The 22,381-nt window shown below is 44.8% G+C and overlaps 2 protein-coding genes across 7 annotated transcripts in view; one reads left to right on the top strand and one right to left on the bottom strand.

Annotated features, from left to right (window-relative positions):
• LOC104981984 (mitochondrial inner membrane protein OXA1L) lies at positions 1-15,532 on the top strand. Its single transcript, XM_010831240.1, has 10 exons — positions 1-109; positions 551-712; positions 11,218-11,440; positions 12,974-13,117; positions 13,388-13,473; positions 13,953-14,117; positions 14,305-14,409; positions 14,496-14,658; positions 14,745-14,825; positions 14,910-15,532. The coding sequence occupies exons 1-10, from the start codon at positions 47-49 to the stop codon at positions 15,050-15,052; spliced, it is 1,335 nt and encodes a 444-aa protein (XP_010829542.1). The 5' UTR covers positions 1-46; the 3' UTR covers positions 15,053-15,532.
• Positions 15,533-15,781: 249 nt separating this feature from the next.
• SLC7A7 (solute carrier family 7 (amino acid transporter light chain, y+L system), member 7) overlaps positions 15,782-22,381 on the bottom strand; it is a 37,112-nt gene continuing 30,512 nt past the window's right edge. For all 6 annotated transcript variants that reach the window (XM_010831244.1, XM_010831242.1, XM_010831245.1 and 3 more), the window contains 8 exons: positions 21,256-21,381; positions 20,072-20,216; positions 18,526-18,649; positions 18,173-18,276; positions 17,806-17,902; positions 16,920-17,069; positions 16,529-16,712; positions 15,782-16,302 (listed from right to left, as the gene is read on the bottom strand). In XM_010831244.1, coding sequence (XP_010829546.1) covers positions 16,196-16,302; positions 16,529-16,712; positions 16,920-17,069; positions 17,806-17,902; positions 18,173-18,276; positions 18,526-18,649; positions 20,072-20,216; positions 21,256-21,381 — 1,037 coding nt within the window. In that variant the 3' untranslated portion in view covers positions 15,782-16,195. The remainder of the gene's footprint in view (positions 16,303-16,528; positions 16,713-16,919; positions 17,070-17,805; positions 17,903-18,172; positions 18,277-18,525; positions 18,650-20,071; positions 20,217-21,255; positions 21,382-22,381) is intronic.

Raw genomic sequence — 22,381 nt, forward strand, 5'->3', positions numbered from 1 at the left:
CGGTTCTCAGTGCGCAAACGCGAACGTACGTCCTCTTCCCGGCAAGATGGCGTTGGCGTTGATGTGCGGACGCCGGCAGCTTCTGCGCTTACTACGGCCCCAGCGTCAGGTAAGGATACCCCGGGTCCGAGCGCCAGGATGCCTCACTGACCCTGTGAGCCGAGCCAGGAGTGGCTTGTGCAAACGGGCATGAGCAGACGCTGACCTGCTCACCCGGACCTCCTTCTCGTGGCCTCGGGTCATATGAGGGCGCCGAAGGGTTACGTCCCAGACTCCGCGGGGTCAGCAGCCTCGTATTTTAGTCTGTTCCTGGGACAAGCGTCACTTCTTCTAGAGAAACCTCAGGCTCAACTTCTGGGCCCCGGGGTGGGTCTGCGGTAGCTGAGAAGCAGGACTCACAGCTTGCATGCTTTCGGGCTCGCAGTCTGAGCGCGGGGAGTAGAAGAGTCCTCACCTGTGGAAATTGGCTGCCTGTCTCCTGAGGGGAGGGATGAGCATAATTATCGATTTTACCTGATAAAAGGACTCCATCTCCCTTTTACCCACTCAGTTCCACAGCGTCGCAGGGCCCTGCCAGTGGCCCCGGAAACCGCTGACAGCTGGGCTCGGGTTCCCAGCCGACCGGTGCCTCGGGCACCCGCGCTATGTCCTGCTCATGGCCCCAGGCCCCCGCGGCCTCAGTACCTCTGCTGTCTCTTTTGGAGAAGCCCAGGTAAGAGACATTTCGTCACTGAAATGTTAGGAATGGTGCTTCTTGCAGATTTTATTTTTATTTTGCTTTGATTGGGAGGAGGGGAATATGGAGCTGTGTTCTTGTCCACACACCACCCAACTCCCCAAATGATAGCATCTCTGCTTGGGATAGATTTTCACATCAGTGGTAAAATTATTGAGAGCGCAGGAGGAAAAGTTTATGTTGTAAACAAGGCGTTGTTTGCCAGAATGGTGGCAAGCCACTGATGGTGAAATAAGATGCAATTCTGTTTGTATATTGGAAAAATTATAATTTGCATGTCAAATGTGGATAAAGAATGTCACCTGCCATATCAGTAAACAAAGGATGTTGAGGCCAGCAGTCCCAGTGGCCACCCCCAACAAGTGCACCCTGAGGGAATTGAGGATGGAGAAACAGTACTAGCGGTAGCTAGTTAGGGTACATATCAAAGGAGTGATTTCAGTAAGCCCGAACTCTTGCATCTTTCCATACATAGAAAAACACAATTCATTAACTTGAGACTTCTGGTTTTTATTAGCTGTAATTTTTTGGTGTTGTAATTACCTGGTTGGGCTGGGACTGAGGGGCATTGTTTGGCAAACTCCTGTATATCCTGGCTCCTCCCTTACCTCTTCTGAACAGTCCCTCAGAGCTGAGAGCCTGTGTCCTAGGCTTAAGACCCGAGTAATAATAATAAGTATTAGTCGCTCAGTCAACTCTTTGCAACTTCATGGACTGTAGCCCGCCAGGCTCCTCTGTGCATGGAATTCTCCAGGCAAGAATACTGGAGTGGGTAGCCATTCCCTTCTCCAGGGGATCCTCCCCACCCAGGGATCAAACCCTGTTCTCCTGCTTTGCAGGGTGATTCTTTACCATCTGAGCCACCAGGGAAGCCCCTCAGTAATGCCCCAAATGAAACACAATTCTCAACTTTTAGGTCTTGTTTTTTTTCCAGTGGGCAGTTTGGGCTACCAGCGAAGGGGCCCAGAGTAGCGTTTTCCCCTTCCCCTGAACTGGGGCCTTGGTACAAGCAGGGGCCTCTTGTGCCTATCTGCCTCCTCAGAGAGTCCAGACAAATGTGGGTGAGTCTCTCCTGGTTCTCAGATCTCCCACTTACTGGTTGATAATCCTTGTATTTGGCAATGTCTAACAGGTACCTGGCTCCCCATTTGAAAGTATGGTGTGCATTCGGCAGCCAATTAAATAGACTGAGCTTCTGGGCAGTCTTTTGTCTGACCGTGCCAATTCTCAGGGACTTCAGTCATCTTAATCTTGGTTGCATCAGCCTATACAATAACGACCTTTACTTTCTTATACTGTTTTGAGTAAACTTTATAGATCTTCTGAAGGCTACATCCTTTGTACTTTCTTGTAGGGGTACCTCTTTTGTCTTACTGATTTGAGTTGTAATTAAAGTGCCACCTGTCAATAACCACTGATGCTTTAAATTGGAAAAATGTCTTCATAGATACATTTTTACAGAGCTCTCATTATATACAGCTGTTTATTGATACCTATGGAAAAAAAAACAGAAGGTGACTACACACAAACTCACACACACACACACACAGTAGTTAACCTAAGAATTCTGTTAGTTTTTTTGTTTTTTAAAAAAGGTATGGACAACCTTATTTGTGGTTTCTGTTTCCCTTCAGTGAGTGGGTTTTACAGATGCTAATAAAAACATGAAGATCATTAATGTTGATTAGGCTGATTAACGGAGGTTTAAGAAATGAAGAGAAAATCTACAAACTTCTTCCCACTAAAGTGGAAATGTTAAAGAACTCATGTCTCAAATGGATAAAGAAATCTTTAAGTGGTTATATTAAGAAAAAAGATATATAAAACAGATGCTAATAGGATCAAAACAAAAGGTTTCAACACATTACCTTAGGTTGGATGGACCAACATTATTGGTCCCAGTATTAGCTTTTCTTCCCCCTAAAGGCTAGAAGAAACTTAAACAGAGATATCTGACTAACAGTTGCTTGGGACAACAGTTGGGGCAGTTGATTAAGTTTTAAAAAATTGATAAAAGAGCCTGAGTCCCTTGGCTCAACCTCTCACTGGGAACCCGGAGCCTTTTATACAAAAATAGATCAAATGATTTTATTAAAAAGGAAGTTTCTGGACTGCTTCTAAGACCAAGACTTGATGTGATCCTGACAGAGACTAAAGTTAAAGTTATAGAAGTTGATAGAAATGAGATAAAAATTTATCAAAACTGGTATATTTAAATGGGCTTTATGTAAGATGATTATATCTCTTTTGCCTTATTGTGGGATAGACATCATGTCTCACTTTCCTGCCTGTTATTATTATAAGACAGGGCATATAAATCTGCTCCTCAGACTATAGTAATTAACCATACTAAAGGAAACCAGTAGGGTTATCAGAGCACACACACCATAACGTAAAAACTGGGAGCTGATGTCCCAGGGCTAGCAAAAATAGTAATAGAGATTTGCTCTGGGTCTAACTGGTGCACTCAGAAAGAGGGCCTTTGTTGAATGCCTTATAAAAACTTTTGAAGACATAGTAAATTGAACCCTAAAGTTCTATAATGTAGAAATCTTGATTTTCAGTTTAGTTGGAAGTCAGTGATTAAAAAAGAAAACAAAATTTAGTTCAGCAAATCAGTCTTAGTATCACTTAGGCAATTGACCAGTTCTTTGGGAAATTAAAAGCAACTATTTTTGTCTTGAAAATCTCTATAAATCAGAAATGTAAATATAGCCTCTAAACTAGTAAGTTTATTAATACTTGATTCAAAACTTGAGTTTTTTGTTGTTGTTGTTGGTTGCTAAGTTGTGTCCGACTCTTTGTGACCCCATGGACGGTAGTCCCCCCCAGGCTTCTCTGTCCATGGGATTTCTCAGGCAAGAATACTGCAGTGGGTTGCCATTTCCTTTTCCACATAACTAAGTATTTTAATGAAACTATGAGATCTCTAGTATTATCTGTTTGTATGTCTGTATATATATTATGGAGAAGTCAATGGCACCCCGCTCTAGTACTCTTGCCTGGAAAATCCCATGGACGGAGAAGCCTGGAAGGCTGCAGTCCATGGGCTCGCTGAGGGTCGGACATGACTGAGCGACTTCACTTTCACTTTTCACTTTCATGCATTGGAGAAGGAAATGGCAACCCACTCCACTGTTCTTGCCTGGGGAATCCCAGGGACGGTGGAGCCTGGTGGGCTGCCGTCTATGGGGTCGCACAGAGTCAGACACGACTGAAGTGACTTAGCAGCAGCGTATATATTATACATATAAGATGTCACTACCTCTGGATATACTTTTCAAAATTTATAAAAGGCCTCTATTTAATTGACTTTAAAGTAAGTACTTACAAATTAACTCTTTCTATATAAAGGAAACTGGCCAGAATGAATTTCGGGTTCATGTGATCTAGGAAGTAGTAAATTAATATCTGGTGTTAAAGCTAGCTTAAGCATGCTGGCTTAATCAGTTAGACATATCTTTTATTCTACCTAGGTTTACTAAAAGTCAGTAAGTTCATATTCTTTGGCAACGTTTTCAGCAAGAAAAAATAATAACTTGGTGTTATTTTCATAAGTTAGGAAATCCACAACCCACATGGTGCAGCAAAATAAATGAGTTATCAACTGGGGGGAAAAAAAGCACAACATAAAGGTTGAGAGTTGAGTCTTACTTGGGGCATTCAGTTCAGTTCAGTCACTCAGTCGTGTTCGACTCTTTGTGACCCCAGTAAACTGTAGCACACCAGGCTTCCCTGTCCATCACCAATTCTGGGAGCTTACTCAAATTCATATCCATCAAGTCAGTGATGCTCTCCAACTATCTCATCCACTGTTGGCCCCTTCTCCTCCTGCCTTCAATCTTTCCAAGCATCAGGGTCTTTTCAAATGAGTCAGCTCTTCCCATCAGGTGGCCAAAGTATTAGAGTTTCAGCTTCAGCATCAGTCCTTCCAATGAATACTCAGGACTGATTTCCTTTAGGATGAACTGGTTGGATCTCCTTGCAGTCCAAGGGACTCTCAGGAGCTTCTCCAACACCTCAGTTCAGAGGCATCAGTTCTTTGGCACTCATCTTTCTTTATAGTCCAACTCTCACATCCATACATGACTACTGGAAAAACCATAGCTTTGACTAGACGGACTTTTGTTGGCAAAGTAATGTCTCTGCTTTTTAATATGCTGTCTAGGTTGGAGCTTTTCTTCCAAGGAGCAAGCATCTTTTAATTTCATGGCTGCAGTCACCATCTGCAGTGATTTTGGAGCCCCCAAAAATAAAGTCTCTCACTGTTTCCATTGTTTCCCCATCTGATTGCCTGAAGTGATGGGACCGGATGCCACGATCTTAGTTTTCTGAATGTTGAGCTTTAAGCCAACTTTTTCACTCTCCTCTTTTACTTTCATCAAGAGATTCTTTAGTTCTTCTTCACTTTCTGCCATCAGGGTAGTGTCATCTGCATATCTGATGTTATTGATATTTCTCCTGGCAGTCTTGATTCCAGCTTGGGCTTCATCCAGCCCAGCATTTTACATGATGGACTCTGCATAGAAGTTAAATAAGCAGGGTGACAATACACAGCCTTGACATACTCCTTTCCCAATTTGGAACGAGTCTGTTATTCCATGTCCAGTTCTAACTTGCTTCTTGACCTACATACAGATTTCTCATTAGGCAGGTAAGGTTGTCTGATATTCCCATCTCTTTAAGAATTTTCCACAGTTTTTTGTGATCCACACAGTCAAAGGCTTTGGTGTAGTCAATAAAGCAGAAGTAGATGTTTTTCTGGAACTCTCTTGCTTTTTTGATGACCCAACAGATATTGGCAATCTGATCTCTGGTTCCTCTGCCTTTTCGAAAACCAGCTTGAACATCTGGAAGTTCATAGTTTATGTATTGTTGAAGCCTGGCTTGGAGAATTTGGGGCATTACTGAGGACTTAACTAGGATGCAAGCTCCCAGCTCTGAGGGATTGTTCCAAAGAGGTGAGTGAGGAGCCAAGGTATATAGGAGTTTTGCAAAACAAACAAAAAGGTAGTTGAAACATCAAAGGATTACTGTTAAAGAAAAACCAAGTGTCTCAAGTTTATGAGTTTAGCACTTTTCTGTGTAAGGAAAGATACAGGAGTCTTTTGTTCAGGTGTTCAGTGATGTCCACCTCTTTGTGACCCCATGAACTGCACCATGCCAGGCTTCCCTATCCTTCACTATCTCCTGGAGTTTGCTCAAACTCATATCCATTGAGTCGATGATGCCATCCAACCATCGTTTGCCACCCCCTTTTCTTCTTGCCTTCAGTCTTTCCCAGCATCAGGGTCTTTTCCAGTGAGTTGACTCTTCACATCAGATGGCCAAAGTATTGGAACCTCAGCATTAGTGCTTCCAATGAATATTCAGTGTTGATGTCCTTTAGAATTGACTACTTTGATCTCTTTGCTGTCCAAGGGACTCTCAGGCATCTTCTCTAGCACCACAGTTCGAAAGCACCAATTCTTTGGCACTCAGCCTTCTTTATGATCCAACTCTCTCACCTGTACATGACTACTGCAAAAACCATAGCTTTGAGTATACAGACCTTTGTGGGCAAAGTGATGTCTCTGCTTTTTAATACATTGTTAGATTTGTCATAGTTTTTCTTCCAAGGAGCAAGCGTCTTTTATTTTATTTTATTTTTTTAAAGGCTTAAAATGTATTTTAATAAGTTCATGTTGCATTATTCATTTCTCAGAAAAACTTCAAAGGTATTAGGGACAAATCAAACATGGTACACCAATAAAAAATGCACAGCATAACTACCTAAGATAGGCAAAGCTAAGAGCTACCATCTGACACTCAGCATACAGCAACCCTGTTCTCAAGATTGTACTAGGCCTATCAAGAAAGCTGTGAATGGCAACATCACAGACACAAAAGGGCCATTTCTGGGTTGTCCTTACCCAAGAAAAAGATGGAGGCAAGTTTAACACAAGATTTTTTAAAGATAAACTAAATGAAAATCTCTAAGAGAAAATGTCTTCCTTGGGACATGAAAGGGTAATATATGGGACATAACAGAACCGTATGTATGTTGTCTGTGACCTCTGTGGACATGTGCCTGAATTCCCACCTGGGAGTGATTGGAACAGTGGGGCCAAGGTCATTGGGGGATGTTTGGTTTTTGTGGTATATGTGGCAGGATCTCTGAGGTGAGACAGTGCACTAAGTCATGTCCGACTCTTGCGACCCCATGGACTGTAGCCTGCCAGGCTCCTCTGTCTATGGGATTCTCCAGGCAAGAATACTGGAGTGGGCTGCCATTTCCTTCTCCAGGGAGCAAGCGTCTTTTAATTTAATGGCTGCCGCCACTGTCCACAGTGATTTTGGAGCCTAAGAAAATAAAGTCGGTCACTGTTTCCATTGTTTCCCTATCTATTTGCTATGAAGTAGTGGAACCGGATGCCATGATCTTAGTTTTTTTGAATGTTGAGTTTTGAGCCAGCTTTTTCACTCTCCTCTTCGACCTTTAGTTCTTTAGAACCTTTAGCCCTTTAGTTCCTCTTCACTTTCTGCCATTAGGGTGGAGTCATCTGCATATCTGAGGTTATTGATATTTCTCCCTGAAGTCTTGATTCCAGCTTGAGCTTCATCCAGTTCGGCATTTCACATGATGTATTCTGCATAGAAGTTAAATAAGCAGGATGACAATATACAGCCTTGACGTACTCCTTTCCCAATTTGGAACCAGTCTGTTGTTCCATGTCCCGTTCTAAGTGTTGCTTCCTGACTTGTGTACAGGTTTCTCCTTTCTTACAGGAGGCAGGTAAGATGTTCTGGTATTCCTGTCTCTTTAAGAATTTTCTGCCGTTTGTTGTGACCCACACAATCAAAGGCTTTAACACAGTCAATGAAGCAGAAGTAGATGTTTCTCTGGAATTCTCTTGCTTTTTCTGTGATTCAGCGTATGTTGGCAATTTGACCTCTGGTTCCTCTGCCTTTTCTAAATCCAGCTTGTACAACTGAAAGTTCTCAGTTCACATACTGTTGAAGCCTCACTTGGAGGATGTTGAGCATTGCTTTGCTAGCATTTGAAATAGGTGCAGTTGTGCAGTTTGAACATTCTTTGGCATTGCCCTTCTTTGGCATTGGAATAAAAACTGACCTTTTCCAGTCCTGTGGCTACTGCTGAGTTTTTCCAAATTTGCTGGCATGTTGAATGCAGTACTTTCACAACATCATCTTTTAGGATTTGAAATAACTCAGATGGAATTCCATCACTTCCACTAGCTTTGTTTGTAGTAATGCTTCCTAAGGCCCATTTGACTTCAAACTCCAGGATGTCTGGCTCTAGATGAGTGATCACACCATCGTGGTTATCCAGGTTGGTCAAACTTAACTGCAAATGCAATAAAAGAGCCCCATATTGGCCATTTTCAGGGCAAGATTTCCTTTAATTCCCAATTAAGTGAGTACTTACACGTTTTGTACATACATAGACGTGGCTAGAGTGTTAGTTGGAGGCAAAGATGTTAGGCCAGCCTCTCATCTAATCACCCAGTTTAGACTGCTTGGTGTCTCTACTGAGCAACTCCCCATCTTTCATCTGGGCTCCCCTAGTATCTTTCAGCTGGGGAGCCAGGTACCAGTTAGAGACTGCCAAATAAAACTCAGAATCATCAGCCAATAGTCAGGAGATCCAAGAATCCCCCTGAATTGTCTGGACTCTCCAAGGAGGCAGACAGTCCCAAGAGGCCTCTGCTAATATGAGGCCCTAAGTCCTCAAAGAGTTCAGGTGAAGGAGAGAGGTATACTCTGGATCCTTTGGTAGTCACCAAAATGGTTAACTGTGAAAAGTGTACAACCCAAAAGTTGAAGATTATGTTTTATTCAGTGAACTTGCTAAGGACTTATGCCTGGAAGACTGCCTCTCAGATAAGCTCTGAGGGGCTGTTCCAAAGAGGTAAGAAAGGAGCCAGGATATATGGAAGTTTGGGGAGGTGGCGGGAAACAGGTAGTCAGAATATCAAAAGATTTTTTTAAAATAGTATTAAAGAAAAACCAGGCTCTTCTCTCTCCCGGCCCCTCAGACTGATTCGCCAAGATGACCAACACAAAGGGAAAGAAGCGGGGCACCCGCTACATGTTCTCCAGGCCTTTCAGAAAACATGGAGTTGTTCCTTTGGCCACATCGTGCGAATCTACAGGAAGGGTGATATTGTAGATATCAAGGGAATGCGTACTGTTCAAAAAGGAATGCCCCACAAATGTTACCATGGCAAAACTGGGAGAATCTACAATGTCACCCAGCATGCTGTTGGCATCATTGTAAACAAACAAGTTAAGGGCAAGATTCTTGCCAAGAGAATTAGTGTGCGTATCGAGCATATTAAGCACTCTAAGAGCCGAGATAGCTTCCTGAAACGTGTGAAGGAAAATGATCAGAAAAAGAAGGAAGCCAAAGAGAAAGGGACTTGGGTTCAGCTGAAGCACCAACCTGCTCCACCCAGAGAAGCACACTTTGTGAGGACCAATGGAAAGGAACCCGAACTGTTGGAGCCCATTCCCTATGAATTCATGGCCTGATGGGTGTAGAAGTAAAGACCTGGACTGTGCAAATGATTCTCTTAATTGAGTAGAGGTGTTGTGTCCAAATTGAGTGGGTGATGTCTTTTTAAATTTAGTGTTTTTTCTTCCTGAAAGGTGTAAGATAGTTTGTTGTTCAGTATGCTCCATTTTTTAATAAACTGCCAGATGTTATTTATAAAAAAAAAGAAAAGCAAAACCAGATATCTCAAGTTGATGAGTTTAGCACTTTTCTATGTATGGACTGATGTAAGAGTCTGGGCTTGTTGAGATCATTCCTTTGATAAGCACCTTAAGTATAAAGTAAGTAAGTGAAGTCGCTCAGTCGTGTCCGACTCTTTGTGACCCCATGGATTATAGCTACCAGGCTCCTCTGTCCGTGGGATTTTCCAGGCAATAGTACTGGAGTGGATTTCCATTTCCTTCTCCAGCGGATCTTCCCGAGCGTGGGATCGAACCCGGGTCTCCCGCATTGTAGACAGATGCTTTACAGTCTGAGCTACCAGTATATAGCACCAATATTCTGTTTTCCTCCGTCCTGAATCCCCTCAGGGTATACAGTTGAGGGTGGCTGATGGCTCCCGCACCCTTTGTTTACTCATATGGCAGGCAACGTTTTTCTTCCACATAGCGGTCTTTCACAGGCAATCTAGAGAATTTTAGATTATCAACAGGGCCTGATCCAAAAGTAAGCAGTTTGAGTGGCCTATCGGCAGAATCTTTGCCAGATCTACACATCAGCCTTCCTAGTGCCATGGGACAAAACTAGTCATAATGCCTCCCAACTTTTGGTCAAATTTATGACCTGAAAAGAGGAAAAAAAGAGAAAAAATTTATGACCAAAGAATGTCACCTGCCGCGTCAGCAAACAAAGTATATCGGGGCCATCAGCCACTGCAGCCACCCCTATAGTGCATCCTGAGGGGATTCAGGATGGAGAAGCAGAATACTGGCCCTAGAAAGTTAAGGTATATATCAAAGGAATGATTTCAATAAACCGAGGCTCTTGTAGCTTTCCATACATAGAAAAGCACTAAATTCATTAACTTGAGACACCTACCTGGTTTTTCTTGAATTAGCAGTAATCTTTTGGTGTTTGACTACCTGGTTTTGGGGGGTTGTTTCTTTTGCAAAAATTCTTGCATATCCTGGCTTCTTCCTCAGACCTGAGAGGCTGTGTCCTGGGCTGTGTCAGTAATGTCCCAAATAAAACACAATTCTCAACTTTGAGGTTGTGCGTGTTTTCAGTTGACACAATTACAACTTGTATGTCCCTGATTTCATGGACATTAATATTTCTCAGCACCAAGTAGATACCATCTTAAAAACTGAGTTGTTTAAAGAAAAATTATAATAGTTTAAGTGTATGCAAAATTGTGCCAGTGATACTCATGCAACTGAAATTTGGAAAATACTAATATAAGAAATAACTTCCTAACATGAAGGAGAGTCATGAAGTCTTATTCTGAGTAACTTATCTTCCTGCTTAGAGGGGAAAATAAAATATCCTTTTTTAAAAATCATGAACAGGAATATGTATTTAAAATAAGAAACCTTTACAAAGTAATGTTTTTTGAAAAACTGACAAATACCATAAGCATCATAAAACCTAGAAAAATAATTTTTAATTGACTTCCTGACATTAAATGTCATTTTTAAGCTTTGAATTCTTTGGACAGTATAGGCTACCATGGGAGAACAAGAAATAGGGAGTCCAGAGAGTAAGTACCCCAGTGTTGGTTGTTGTAAGAGGGACCTCGTTTTCTATGTGTCTGCCCCCTGCTGAATATAATGTGCTTAGTCGCTCAAGCGACTCTCTGTGACCCTTTGGACGGTAACCCACCAGGCTCCTCTGTCCATGGGATTTTTCAGACAAGAATACTAGTGTGGGTTGCCATTTCCTCCTCTAGGGACCGAATATAATACATGACTTTTTTCCCCCACAGGTTCCGGCCCCTCCAGTCATTCCTGCAACTCCCCCACCCACAGCAGTACCAGCAGTACCTGAAGTGGCTTCTGGAGAGGCCGCAGATGTCATCCAAGCTGCTGCGGAGCAGAGCTTTGCTGAACTTGGGCTGGGGTCCTACACCCCAGTGGGACTGATCCAGAACTTACTTGAATTTATGCATGTTAACCTAGGCCTACCATGGTGGGGAGCCATTGCTGCATGTAAGGGGAACATATCTGTACAAGGGTAGAGGAAATGGGGGTTTGGGGTAGAACTTTAAAGATAGCAGCTCTATGCGTGGATAGAGGAAATAGTTGCATAAGTTTATAGCTGAGAAAAGCCGATGATGCAAATGAGTGAAAGAGGTTCATGACACTTAGATGCACTCCACTGTATTTCTTGGGGGCATTTTAAAACCACTAGGTCATCTAGGATTTAAGAACTGTAAGTTTTTGAATGTGAGGGTAGGGTTTAAGTATGGGGACCTCCGTAAAAGTGATGAAGCCTGATAAGAGAGCAGAAGATCAGGTCAGATGGGAAGATACTCACATTGCTCCTCTTATAAGGTTAAAACTGCTTTAAATTCTGTTTCTCCCCATACGTTGCTCCAGTGATCTTCTCTCCCCCATGTCTTCAGTTTCTCCATCTTTACTGCCTTCTCTGAACATATAGGTGTGTGCAGGCATACCATGTGTTTCTTGGTAAATTCCTTTGCCTCATCGTTAATTCACTTTTAACTACTACCCTTTCTCCGTCTCTTCATAGCTATCATTTAAAAGAGTATTCTACACCCAGTAGGCTTTTCTCTCTTTCTGTTCTGTGACCCTCAGCAGTCTGATTTATACCACCTCGTTCTAACTGCCAGTGATATCATTTCTTAGTCCACTTTTCATACTTGCCCTTTCTGCATCAGACATGGTAGAGTGTGGAACCTGCCCCTTGGCTTTTGCAACTTTGTCCATATCCTCCCATCTCCATTGCTCAGGACTCTACCTGCCCCTTCAGTGCTGGTATTCCGGGTTCTGTCCTTAGCTCCCTTCTCCGTCCACTTCACACCATTTATCATTATGGTGATAAAGCTTAAATGTGTATCTCCCCCTTGTCTCTTCTCAGCCCAGGCCCACTTGCTTATCACAGATACCATCAACTAAATAAATATTTGTTGAAATGATCAGGAAATGTGAAATGTAAGAAAAGAAATAGGAAGGAGTTAAAGCAGTAGGCCACCAGGTTACCTCCTATTCCAGACGTTTCTAGGACAGCATTTTTCAGACTTCATTCCTGGGAGCCCCAGAATTCTGTGAAAGTGCTTCTGAGCAAAGCAAATTCCAAAGATTGAACAGTCTTAACAGTCAGACAAGCCTCCTCACCCAGGGTAGCTTGATTTTATTTGTTATGTATATTGTGGTTACACTTAGAATTGAGGAAAAAAGGAGTCCATTAATCATAGAAAAGTTTGGAAACCATCGATCTATAAAAGTAGCTTCTGTCACCTTTTTGAGGAAATAAGATTGCTGGTTAGTTGTTTGGAGAAGTTAATGCCAGACTTCTGATGTCAAAGCAGAGGACTGAGCCTCAAAGGAACTGAGTCACACCGCGCCCTTTGTTTGGGGCCTGTGGGCATGAGCCACAGGGTGGGAAGGTCCAGGCAAGAGACCCTCTCAGGGAGGACCTAGAAACGTTTAGCCGTCTAGCTACAGAATGGCTTGATGGAGAATGCAGAATGTCACTCCACTCCTAGTTTGTGTTTCCAGGCACAGTCCTTGCCCGCTGCCTGGTGTTTCCTCTCATCGTGAAGGGCCAACGAGAGGCAGCCAAGATTCACAATCATTTGCCAGAGATTCAGAAGTTTTCCGCTCGAATCAGAGAGGCCAAGTTGACAGGAAACCACACAGAATGTGAGTCAGTCACAGAATGAGCATGGGAGAGGACCTGTTTTCCCTACATACAGCTGGGGGCGGGGAGAGGGCAGTGGGTAGGAGGGGGAACAACTCAAATTGGGAGTTACTACAGTTGGGCAAGTTCTGAGATATACCTGCTTCGTGGGCCTACTGCTTCCAGTGCCTGGCCAGGGTCGGTTAGATGTGACTCATGGGCCAGGTTATGAGGATGGTCACCTCCACCAACCTAGCTGTTAGCCCAACCATTAACTTCTACTCCCTTCCCAGTTTACAGGGCCTCCTCGGAGATGACATTCTACCAGAAAAAGCATGATATTAAACTCTTTAGACCTCTCATTCTACCACTGACTCAGGTGAGCAAAAAACATTTCCCCTCTAACTTCAGAAACAATCAGATTAAGAGAAACAACAACAAAAATTAAAAATCAGATTACCTCCTCTGTGTTTCCCAGGCAATGGCTCCCCACTCCAGTACTCTTGCCTGGAAAATCCCATGGACGGAGGAGCCTGGTGGGCTACAGTCCATGAGGTCGCTGAGTTGGACACGACTGAGCGACTTCACTTTCACTTTTCACTTCCATGCATTGGAGAAGGAAATGGCAACCCACTCCAGTGTTCTTGCCTGGAGAATCCCAGGGACGGGGGAGCCTGGTGGGCTGCCATCTATGGGGTCGCACAGAGTCGGACACGACTGAAGCGACTTAGCAGCAGACCCTAAAAGCAGGTTGGCGGTGATATTATGCTACATAAACCCATTATGGGTTTCAATAATGGAGTAATTAAAATGTTCCCTCTGTTAAAGGGTACTGACACTGTTTATCCTGTGTCACAGGCCCCGATCTTCATCTCCTTCTTCATTGCCTTGAGAGAAATGGCCAACCTTCCCGTGCCCAGCCTGCAGACAGGTGGTCTCTGGTGGTTCCAGGATCTCACACTATCTGACCCCATCTACGTATTACCTCTAGTGGTCACAGCTACAATGTGGGGTGTCCTTGAGGTAAGCCCGGGTTCGCCAAGTGCCTGTCCTGCAGAGTGGGGAGTGAAAGGAAAGCAGTTGTATAGAATGGTCATTCTTCACTCCCTGGAGAAACAGAACTGATGGGTAAGAGATCTGAACCAGGATCAATGACATGCATTTGCTCGTCAAATATATGTTCTTCCCTTGCTTTTTCTTTTTTTCCCAGTTAGGTGCTGAAACTGGCATGCAAAGTTCTGACCTTCAGTGGATGAGAAATTTTATCAGACTAATGCCCCTGGCAGTCTTGCCCATAACTATCCATTTCCCCACGGTAGGTGATGGCTTAGGGGCTGTCTCCAAGTCTCCTGGCAAGGTGCCCAGAGACGCAGCTTCCGAGTGCCTTCTCTTCTCATCCAGGCAGTGTTCATGTACTGGCTCTCCTCCAACATGTTTTCCCTGGGCCAGGTGGCCTGTCTCCGTATTCCTGCTGTACGCACTGTACTGAAAATTCCCCAACGTGTTGTGCACGACCCAGACAAGTTAGCTCCACGAGAAGGCTTCCTAAAGAGCTTCAAACAAGGTAAGGGCCCGTCCTCTGTGACAAGGACGGGGGAACGTGGTCTTGAGATGGGTCCAGGACCAATGGTCTTCCTCCCCTTTACACAGGCTGGAAGAATGCCGAAATGGCCCATCAGCTACAGGAACGGGAACGACGTATGCAGAACCACTTGGAGCTCGCTGCCAGGGGTAAATAACCCTTGCAGGCCAAATTCTGTCATTTGCTTCTTCCTTTTCTTCGTTCATCGGGATTTGTTTTCTCTTCTTCCCCAGGTCCGTTAAGACAGACGTTTGCCCACAACCCTCTGCTGCAGCATGGAAAGAATGACCCTCCCAACACCCCCAACAGCAGCAGCAGCAGCAGCAGCAGCAACAAAGCAAAGTCAAAGCAACCCTGGCGTGACACGCTTGGCTGACCTCTGCTGCCTGCTCACACTGGCAGGAACTCTGTCTCTTCAGAGACTCAGCCTTCGAACACGATTTCATGCTGGGTCTTTGCGCCAGACCTAGAAACTGTGGGACATACTGATGTTCATTTAAAAATTGGATTCCACTACAGACTCTTCCACATGATTGTGAAAGAACCCTGGGAGCCAGGTGATCTTTCCGTCCGCAGAGTTAGTAAACCTCTGTGCTACACACTGCTTCCTAACACTTACTAAACAGGGAAATGGATTGCGCGCTTCAGGAAGAATAGCTTGGGTGATGACTGCTCTTGCTGGCCCATGATCTTAGGAGGCATCTCAGTGTTGTAACCTGGCATGAAGGGCTAGATGTGTTGTCACACCCGTATTTGCCTTGTCTTCAGCGGTGTATGCCTGGTAAGTGGCGAATGTATATGGAGGAACCACATTCACTTATCCCAAGATTACCTATAAAATATCCTTCAAGAAGTAGATGTGCTCTATTTCTTAGTGATAAGAGGAACAGAAGTTGATACAGCTTTTGTCAAATAACCTAGCATTTTGCTACAGCAGCATAGGTGTTCTCTTGGGTAGAGGCTGATTGCATCAGCCTTCAGCAACTGGGTTAAGAGGGAAGAAATGCTCAGATTCTTTGTAACATAAGATTGTTTTTAGTCTTCCTGCCTGGCTCATGGAAACTATCCCTAAGACACTGTATAAAAATGATGGAGCCACTCAGAGTTTAGAAGCATACCCTTTTATTGTCTAGCACCTGTGACAGTTTCATGTCTCTAAAGGAGAAGGAAGTTAAAGCATTGTTGGATTTTCCAGTGGAAGAGGAGTGGGCAGGCACACTGGAGGTGAGTGGATATCTTAACACATGGGAACATGCCACTGGAACATCCAAGCTCACACTTAGCATGCTTCCCATCACAGTCTGCTTTATGTCCCTTTAAAAGAAACCTGGAATAATATGTAGCAAAACAAATAAATTACTCTCCATCTCTCAGAAAGCAAGTTCAGAGGTTGCTGAAGCTGCCTAAGAGGCTTCTGGACAGGTGCCTCCAAAGAAGTGAGCTTTCCTTTTCAACTTCCTTGCCTCCAGCCAGCAGGAGATAGAAGCCCCTGCTTTCCACATCTCGAAATTTCTTGTGGTTATTTAGACTTGGGATCCTGTTGTTTGGACTGCTGTCCTCCATCTTCCAAATCCATCTCTGCAGCAACTGACATACATAGGACCTGGAGGTACCACGTGACAGAGGCTACAAAGAGAGGTTTGAGTCAGAACTGAGAAGAAGTCAAGTCAACTGGACTGAGTCCAAGTGGCACTGAGTGGGGCTGGGCCCAAGGGGACAATTTCAGTTAAACTTCAACAACAGGTAGGAGCTATGGCAGAGGTGGCTTGGGAGAGTAAGAGTTGCAAAAGAAAAAAAAAAAACAAGCCTAAGCTGTACAACAGCTGAGCTGACTTAAGGATCCAAGGCTTACCCACAATCCTGCGGAGCCAAAGAGGTCGTTTGTGTTCTGGCACTCTGATGATGAAGAAGTAAAAGGGCAAGCCTGAGAGAGCAATGCCAATGCCGATGAGAGAATTGATGGTATCACTGTAGAGTGGAACAGCCACCAGGAAGACGGTGCAGAGGCAGAAGACAATGGGGAAGAACAGGCTGAGCTGAGGGCCCAGAAGAAACAATCGGAGGTTAAACAGGTCAGGGTGGACAGCCACAATAACCCCCCACTCCCGTAGAGCAGAGTGCTGAGCCTTCCTGTCATCCCCTTCATTTCAGTGAGTACCACCCACAGTTCTGGGCCAAGGTTTCTGAGTAGGTGTCAGAATCCCTGGAGCAGGTGCAGCAAATGTGGGATGGAGAGGAATTACCTTGAGAGGACGAGGCCTGTTGGGCTCCTTCCAGCGCAGATAAAGCTGACCCACAATAGAGAGCCCCACGAAGAACCAGTAGCTGAAGCTGTAGTAGTTAATGAGCTTAAAGATGTCCTCCACACACAAATAGATCAACGCCATGAGACCCTGTAGGCACAAGCCCACGTCAGCTCCTGTCAGCCTCTGTCATGCAAAGCAGTTTCCAGTCCCCTTTATCCCACAGATCCACCCCCCTTGTTAAGTCCTCAGTTTCTCCAACTGTCCTTTTCTGTTCGCACCCCATTTGCCACCTTAACTTCATTCATTTCCTATCAAGTCAGTAGCCTTTTTCAGCCTATTCTTCAAATCCTTGCCAGCTTAATCCTCTATACAACACAGCTCGAAACAATTCCTCAAATAGCTTTTGCCCCAGAACCTCTCCAGAATGGTTCCAACCTACACGTCCAGCTTTTACTTTCTACTACTCAACTCCACACCTCCAGACTGATGCCATTTTTCTAACCTAAAGCCCATCAATATTTGCAGCCCTAAACTTTGAAGACCCATTTCAAATTCTCCAAAGTCTGTCTTTCACTTCTACCCCTACAGAAATGACCATTTCTCCCCATAGACACTACATCATTATCTGCCACAGCAGCCATTACAATGTATTCCATGACTATTATGCCTCACCCTAGACGACGAGGCCACCATTCGTTAGAGAAGGTGGATTCTCTTCAGAACCACTGCAGCAGTTAGCACAGTGCCTTGCCCATGGTGAACGGTCTGCTGATAGTTTTTCTATTAGAATATTTAGAGCTTCTTGGAAGCCAGAACAATTGTATCTACTGTTACTAAAGCTTCCCCATTACCTGGCTTTCAGCCCAACCTTGAGATCACTTACATTGAAGAGAAGAGCTGACACCGGTGTGAACCGCTCCACATGAATCATGCAGATGGTATCAGGGAGATGGCCTTCTCTTGAGCCCACAAAGAAAAGCCTATTTGGGGTAAGATAGGAGAGGCTGAAAAACCTGGGGAGCGTGGGTGTGGCCGGGTTCATGTGCCACAAGTCCTTCCCTCCATCAAAAGGGTTTGATTAATTTGGAAAGAAGTTGAATACCAAGACGTGTGAGCACTGGAGGCTGCTGATGGGAATGAGGCCAAAGGGTTGACTGTCATTTGGGGAGCATGGTGACTCAAGTGGATCCTGTAAGTCTGGCCCTGCCATATCTCTTCACAATACTCCTCAGTAAAGAAGACACTCATACCTAGACGCAGCCACGATGGAGGCATTGAGGCCGCCAAAGCAGGATAATGCAACCGCTAACGGAATGGTCCAATTGAATATTCCAAAAATCTGGTCTGCAAAAGTCTAAGGGGAAGAAATGGAGAGGAGTCATTAGCAAGAGCCAACAGAGATGGAAGGCAAGGAAGAGCATACCCCTTCGTCCCTCTGCTGGCAACCCAACCCTTCTTACATAGCATAGCTAACGGGACCTGACAAGCCCAGTGCCCTAAGCATACTCCAAGGACTACCGGATTTCTGGGACTCTGAGGAGCGACATCATACCCCAGAGCCCACAAACACACCCTCACCCTTCTGCTAGTGAAAATCCTTTACCACAGCAACAGCATCGCTTGCCAGGATGTCCCTCATGTTGAGCACAGTATAATAGGCCACATTGGTGAGGATGTATATGATGGTGACAATGGGCATGGAGATGCCAATGGAGAGGGGCAGATTCCTGCAGCCAAACAGAACAGTAGATCCATCAGTCCCACAGTCTCAGCCCCATTGTCCTTTGATTCTTAGACTGCCCGCACCAATCCAGGGCTGGGGCCTCCAAGGCAGTCCCCAGTGCTTTTGCCTTTAAGTTGGAGAGTGGCTTAAACTCAAGAACTAAAGAGCATCAGGTGGAAGAAATATCAGATTCAGAGAAAGGCCTACACACACAAAAAAGGGGAAAGGATTAACAAATAACCATGTCACGGCGTGATAATAGCACGGGAAGGTTTTGTTTTACTCGAGGTTTCTTAGTATCAGGCTTCCTTCTCCAAGATTATCAACACCGGAAAGTTTGTCTTAAGGTTAAATAGAAAAGAAATTATGGAGGGAAATTGTGAAATCTAATCTCTCTAGAGAGTAAGACAGGCCCTCAGTAATAACAATACGTACACCTGAACGAGCAATCAGAAATATGCCCACCCCACTCCCTTAGTCAGTTTGAGAACCTTGAGTGCTACCCTAGCCCTTGGCCAAGACAGCGTATAGTCCCTCTGGCCCAAAATAAGCCATGATCTTTATAAATGTTCTTTGCAGTGAGACTTGGAGCGGGGCTGGGGTAGAGAGGGGCAAATATTCAAGTCATTCAGCTTCTGTCCAGTAGGTGGAAGCACCACCCAGGCCTCCATCAGCTATTGTCTGCTCCCAGGGTTGCAACACTAGATGTATATCAAGAATACTCTTGTTTTTCAAAGCCAAAAGGAGTTTATTATTATTTTAACTTAAGAATTTCAGAAACCTCATTTCCTGGCAAATCTTAGTTCCTAGAGTCACTGAATTTTAGAGCCAGGAAAGGCTCTGAAAGTCATATAGTTCAACCCCCTCAGTTATAGATCAGGAGCAGGCAGAGATGGCAGTGAATTCCCTCAAGGTCACCCAACGAATCAGTGGAAAGACAAGTCCAGGCCCTCTGACTCCCTGCCCAGTGTTCTTGTCACTCTCCGTGACTACAGGACAATTCAGTGGTGTCCTGAAACAAACAAATTCCTAAGTCACTTAGGAATTTGAGAAACATGGGATCAGAAGGAAAAGGTTTCTGGTAGTCTGTGACCTGAAGTTATACACATAGGAATAAGGGTGAGTGAAAATCTATCAAGGAAAGTCTTTTTTTAATTTAAAAAAACACAAACACATGATACAGCCTACTTTGATTAATGCAGAAATGCAAGAACAAATGTGAAAAGCCCTGTAAAATTTTTTAGTATAAGAAAGTTCACCTCTTAGCCCTGTCACTGTGATCATGGAAAGCCCAGTTACTTGTCCAGCCTCAGGCCTGTCAAAATGATGCTGACAAAACTGACCAGTTGTATGCCATCAGCACATAGTAGGAGTTCAGTAAATGACAGCTGTCATCGCTATGGAAAGTTGAGAGTGAAGTACCTACCTCTCAGGGTTCTGGATCTCTTCAGTGACATAGTTGAGGGTGTCCCAGCCAGAGTAGGAGAACAGAGCCGAGTACAGTGCCAGAGCAATGTCACCCACTGAAAATGATGAACCCTCAAAGGAATTTTCAAAGTGAGTCGAGGCTCCTGGAACCCAGAGAACACAGAAGGCAGAAGGATTAGTGGCCTATACCCCAACCACAAGGTGATTCAGTAAAGGAGAGGAAGAATACAACAATAATAGAATGCCTGTGGTTTCGAACACCTTAGCAGTAAGGGTACCAGTGAAAGAATGGGGAGCAGAAGAGAGACACCTACAGAAATGGGCCAGACTGCAGGGATCAGCACCCGGATCCTAGCAGGAAGGACCCTGGTGAATTTCTAGGGTAAAGAACAACAGAGCACAAGGGCTAGAGAACAGGAGTGATGCAGTTCTGTCTGCTCCCCTCCTAACACCACACAGCTGACACGGAGTGGAGGATGGGCAGGGATCAGTGTGCCCAGTCAACAGAGCAGTTATAGGCGTTCACATCTGGAAACTGGGTGAGGAGTGGGTGCCACAGGTTCATTTCTGCCCATGCCCACTCCCAGGGGGAGAACAGTCACTGCCACAGCACTGGGCTCGACAATCTGCAAAAGCTGGCTCAAGATCAACCTCCCCTGGGAGGCAACATGCATAGACACGACAGGACAGGTTTGGGGGTCAGTCTGCCTGGTACAAATTTCAGCTCCACTATTTAAGCTGGGGCTTCCCTAGTAGCTCAGATAGTAAAGAATCTGCCTGAGACCCAGGTTCGATCCCTGGGTCAGGAAGATCCCCTGGAGAAGGAAATGGCAACCCACTCCAGTATTCTTGCCTAGAAAATCCCATGGACAGAGGAACCCGGCAGGCTGCAATCCATAGGGTCACAAAGAGACACGACTGAGCACCCAGCATGCACTTAAGCTAGGGACTTTAGAGAATTCCTTGGCAGTCCAGTTGTTAGGACTCAGCTTCCATTGCAGAGGGCACAGGTTCAATCCCTGGTGGAGGAACTAAGATCCCACGAGCTGTGGGGCATGGCCTAAATAAAAGGAAATAGTAACAGTACCTATTAAATGAAATCATGCACGAAGGCTACTTAGAAGAGTACAGCTCGTGGAAAATGCTTAACAAACATGAGTTGCTGTTACTATTATTTCTTACCCTGGCCAAGTCTAACAATGCCTGCGATGATGATGGCGATCAGTGCCAATACTTTAGCGTAGGTGAAAACATCTTGTACCAGGGTTCCCCACTTGACATAGGCACAGTTAATGAAGGTTAAGAGACCTGAAAGAAAAATAATGCTGATTGGTGACTGACCCTACCATCCAGAGGGCCTTAGACACCCCAAGCGATTTTTCTAGTACCCATCACAAAAACAGACCCTTTGGCCAAAGACAGAGGTGTTTAGGCTCTGACCTGCTCTGCACTGGAAACCTCTGCCCAAAATTTCCTCACCATTATCATTCAAAGGCACTTGCTGAGCACCTGGGTGCACAGCAATACACACACACACACACACACACTCAGCACTTAAGAGATACAAAGTGACTGGATCTGCTTACACACAAATGTGCTCACAGCAATAGGAGGCAACTGGCGGCAGAACAGGATTAGTGATGTATTCTGGCTGTTGGCTCTGAAAAGTCACAATCTCTCCCCATCTCCAGCCCCGTAGCCCCTTATGTGGGCCCAGGAATAAACACTCTCATGCTGTGGATCACTGTTAACCTTGATGAGCCTTGCTGTAACTTATCCAGTGTCTGGACCAGCAGGTCAGGATGTGTGACCAGGATTAGGCTGGAGTCCAGACTTCCTGCCTCTGCTGGCCCGTTCAGCTGCTTGTTTTCATGCTTGGAAAGATTCTTGAAACAGGTTCCTATACAAAGGAAGGGGGCATTTTTCCTGACTGGACAATGCAAAAGTCAGAGCCATGGCCATTCCTCAAGTCCTTCCACCCTGGGGTAGAGGCAAACTCTTTACCTGGAAGAGCTCCAGCAAAGTTCATGGATTGCCCTTAGAGCCAAGGTTCCTAACCTAGGGCTTCCACAAGGCCTGGAATTCTCTGTAAAGTGTTATGTTCATATGTCCAAAGTATATGCATTTTTCTAAGAAAACGGGTCCATAACTTCCATCAGAATATCAGAGAAATCCACTATCCCTCTCCCACAATAAAACCTATAATCTGCTACTTCAGAAGAAGAAATTCTAGAGCAGAAGCCCACACAGGCTGTGAGGTCAACCAGTAGCCCCAGGATGTGGCCTGGGGTGGCAGGGGGGAGGGGGA

The sequence above is a fragment of the Bison bison genome, unplaced genomic scaffold (assembly GCF_000754665.1).
Source record: "Bison bison bison isolate TAMUID 2011002044 unplaced genomic scaffold, Bison_UMD1.0 scf7180017864526, whole genome shotgun sequence".
Taxonomy (NCBI): Eukaryota; Metazoa; Chordata; class Mammalia; order Artiodactyla; family Bovidae; genus Bison; species Bison bison.

Coding starts and splice junctions, on each gene's coding strand:
- LOC104981984 (XM_010831240.1), top strand. CDS start 47: ATGGCGTTGGCGTTGATGTGCGGACGCCGGCAGCTTCTGCGCTTACTA. Junction 110..550: donor TACTACGGCCCCAGCGTCAG/GTAAGGATACCC, acceptor TTACCCACTCAG/TTCCACAGCGTCGCAGGGCC. Junction 13,474..13,952: donor TCATTCTACCACTGACTCAG/GTGAGCAAAAAA, acceptor CCTGTGTCACAG/GCCCCGATCTTCATCTCCTT.